The 2,984-nt window shown below is 42.6% G+C and overlaps 1 protein-coding gene across 1 annotated transcript in view; it reads right to left on the bottom strand.

The window, feature by feature from the left end:
• LOC127749500 (uncharacterized) overlaps positions 1-2,971 on the bottom strand; it is a 3,127-nt gene extending 156 nt beyond the window's left edge. Inside the window, exons 1-2 of the mRNA XM_052267847.1 lie at positions 453-2,971; positions 3-378 (exon numbers count right to left, since the gene is read on the bottom strand). Coding sequence (XP_052123807.1) covers positions 3-378; positions 453-1,193 — 1,117 coding nt within the window. The 5' untranslated portion in view covers positions 1,194-2,971. The remainder of the gene's footprint in view (positions 1-2; positions 379-452) is intronic.
• Positions 2,972-2,984: the final 13 nt, after the last annotated feature.

Here is a 2,984-nt window from a genome sequence, read left to right as displayed (position 1 = left end):
ACCACGCCTTTGTCTGGTTTTCAGGTCTGCTGTTTTTTCTGCCAACATTTGGAGTGTTTGAGGCTGGAACCCAAAACAGCCACCGTAATTTCTGAGGTAGCCATTAATTGTGGAAAGAGTTGGGAGAGCTAAAATCTGGTGCACCCTTATATGGTTGTATAATTTTTTATCCTTGTTACGCATCAGCAGGCATTCATACACCCATTGGGCAGTGTACCTATTCCCGGATGGCCCCTTGCGTTTGGAGGCATTAAAACATGCTTTCACAGCTTCTTGTTGGGCTGGAGGTAACTTAGATATAGCACTCTGAAGTACATCCTCATTTTTCTTCTCACACTCAGCTTGCATATTTTGCAATCTGACCTTGTACTTTCGAACCTGTAAAAACAGCAGAACATTAGTTTTGGCTTACTGCTGCCAAGCATTTAGTCCCTTTAAAATGAACAACTTACCTTTTCCAATAGATTTAGTTTTGACCTTTTCAAGGAACGTACAGTGTTCTTCATTTTTATTTTTTTTCTTTCCTTCCTTTCCTCTGCTTTATCCCTTCGTTGTTCAATTTTTCTCTGGCGCTCTTTTTCAGCTGCACAGAACTTGCATCGTACTTGATGCTTACTCATGACACCTCCCTCGCAACCTTCACTGTATGGTTTTCTAACTATTCCAGTTCCAGCACATACTCTAATAAGGTCAACTTTATTGACTATTTTTTCAGCATCTTTGATTGAGCAAATTTTTGGTGGAAGATTCACAAAAGTTATAGGGACTCCCCTTACTTCAATTTCAGGTAAATTTGTGCCTATAAAATTAATTGTTTTATCGGTTACTCTTGTTTTTGGATCAATGTGTGCTACAAATTTCTCTTTTTCATTCAGGGTGTTGCAACAAACCCAGTTAATGGGCAATTGCAGCTTTGTAACTAAACAACATGACCAGGTCTCTGAGGTGCTTCTGGAAATTTCACTGTCACTGTTGTTTGCTGGTTGGACTTCTTCTATTTGGTCAGTATCCTGTATGTCAGTGTGGTGGTTTTCTGGAATGGAATCTGGAATGGTTCTTGTATCTTGAGTGTCTAAGATATCTTTTTTTTCTTTTTTGGCAGCAGGTCCCAGATCAGAACGTTCAGCTGGAGGCTTTCTGTGAGTGATCTTAGGCTGGTAATATGGGGGATATTTGTCCAGCAAGACTGGCATAGCACCAGGTCTGAGTCCCGCTCTTTCTCTTGGTGAGCGAACCACATTTCCATTAATCTTAACTTCATCATACAAAATTAAGTACTCTTCAGGAATATGTTCAGAGCAAACCCTGTCAGTTTTTTTCAGATACTTAAGTTGCTTTGCTTTTTTATTTCCTTTGCAAACTGTCTCTTCTCTCTTAATTATATGAGACCATTTTATTCTAGCCTCCTGCAAATAAAGTGTAGTTTTGTTTCAGAATTTGAATGAAATATAGTGCAGAAACTAGCTGACTTAATTGATGTCCACGTTTTCTACCCCTATAATTTTATTGGACTGTCTGTGACTTACTTCGGCCCAAAATAGTCAGTACAATTTTAAAGCAAGTTGTGTAAATTATTACAAGTTTGCTGTCACTTTTTGTTTCTAAATCAAACCAATCAAACCCAGGTATGTACTCAGGGAATGTACTTAAAATCACTATGTACTGTATCTATTTTTGGTCTAATCAAACATGTAATACGACTACTATCCTTTCAGGAGATCTGTACAAGTTGGCAAAAGAGTGAAACAAAAGGCCAAGCACAACCTTAATAAATCCGAACAAAGGACTTCATGACTAGAATTTAGATGAATTAATTAATTTACATAGTGATTAGACAAGGATTAGGCCGGGTCATTATTTTCATGTGCCACAAGAAAAATTATTTTGAAGCTTTTAGTAAAGATCTCCTGATGTAAGCCATTGTTCTCAGTCAGCAGGCATTGTACAAAGGCTTACAAGGATCTATGTTACCTCATTAGGAGCTTGAAAGAAATGTAACTTGGGTAAATTGTTGTCCTCATAATACTGAAGTTGGGCCTTGGACCCTCCTTTACAATCTGGTACAAAACAATAAGGCATTTTGTCTGGCCATAAGTCAACTGTGATGGTCTGAAGGGTTATCACGGCTTTTGTTTTGGTTTTCTCTCGAAAAGTTAGGCCTTTTCGACGATAGTTTCTAAATTTTGTTAATTTTAACGCAAGGGATTTAGCCGCGAAACCAGTGCAAATTTGAATGGGACGGCGGGTTCATCGGAGTAGTCTTTGTGTAACACTGACAAACAAGCATTTTAATGTAAAATTAATGTGAATTAAAAACTATTCCTGGCGCTGAAGTGGTTTTCATAACATGACATTGAACAGAATCTTCTTAAAACCTTGATATTACGTCTATACCGTCGACCATTCGGTCCGAGCCCGACGGCGAGCCGAGCCCAGCCGAGCCCGAGGACGACCATGGCCCGGCGCGGTCAGTCGTCCCGGCGAACTTTGAGGGTCTCTCCACTGAGCTGCGTCCGTCGGATCGAACAAACACTTATACCGTTGGAAAGCTTGAACTTTGGGCTACATTCGCCCCGCTTTGACCTACCCTCTATTTCCTATGGTTTAAGAGATAGAGCCGAGGAAAGCCGCGCGCGTCGGCCCGGGCGGCCGGTGCGCGTGAGCCGGCGATTTTTCCTTGGCTCCTGTTCAGGCTGTATTGATCGTATCGAACAAACTTTTATAGCGTCGGAAAGCTTGAACCTTGCTCTACAATAAAGTACTTGGGTCCCACCCAGCTACGTTGAACGGTTAAGGACCTAGGGCCGTGGAAAGCGCAGGGCGGCGCGAGCGCCCGTAAGCGCCCGGCCGCCAGCCCCGCGGCGAGTCGCCGTAGCGACAGTAGCGCTGCGCAGCGGCCGGCGGTCGAGACAGGAGCCCCGGCCGCCGCCGGGTGACAGTTCCTTACACGTAGCCGTTGCTCCATCCAAATATCTTACTCCGTG

The sequence above is a fragment of the Frankliniella occidentalis genome, unplaced genomic scaffold (assembly GCF_000697945.3).
Source record: "Frankliniella occidentalis isolate FOCC.00 unplaced genomic scaffold, Focc_3.1 Scaffold60, whole genome shotgun sequence".
Lineage (NCBI taxonomy): Eukaryota > Metazoa > Arthropoda > Insecta > Thysanoptera > Thripidae > Frankliniella > Frankliniella occidentalis.
Note: the sequence above shows the minus strand (reverse complement) of the source record. Positions and strands in the feature narration are given on the sequence as shown.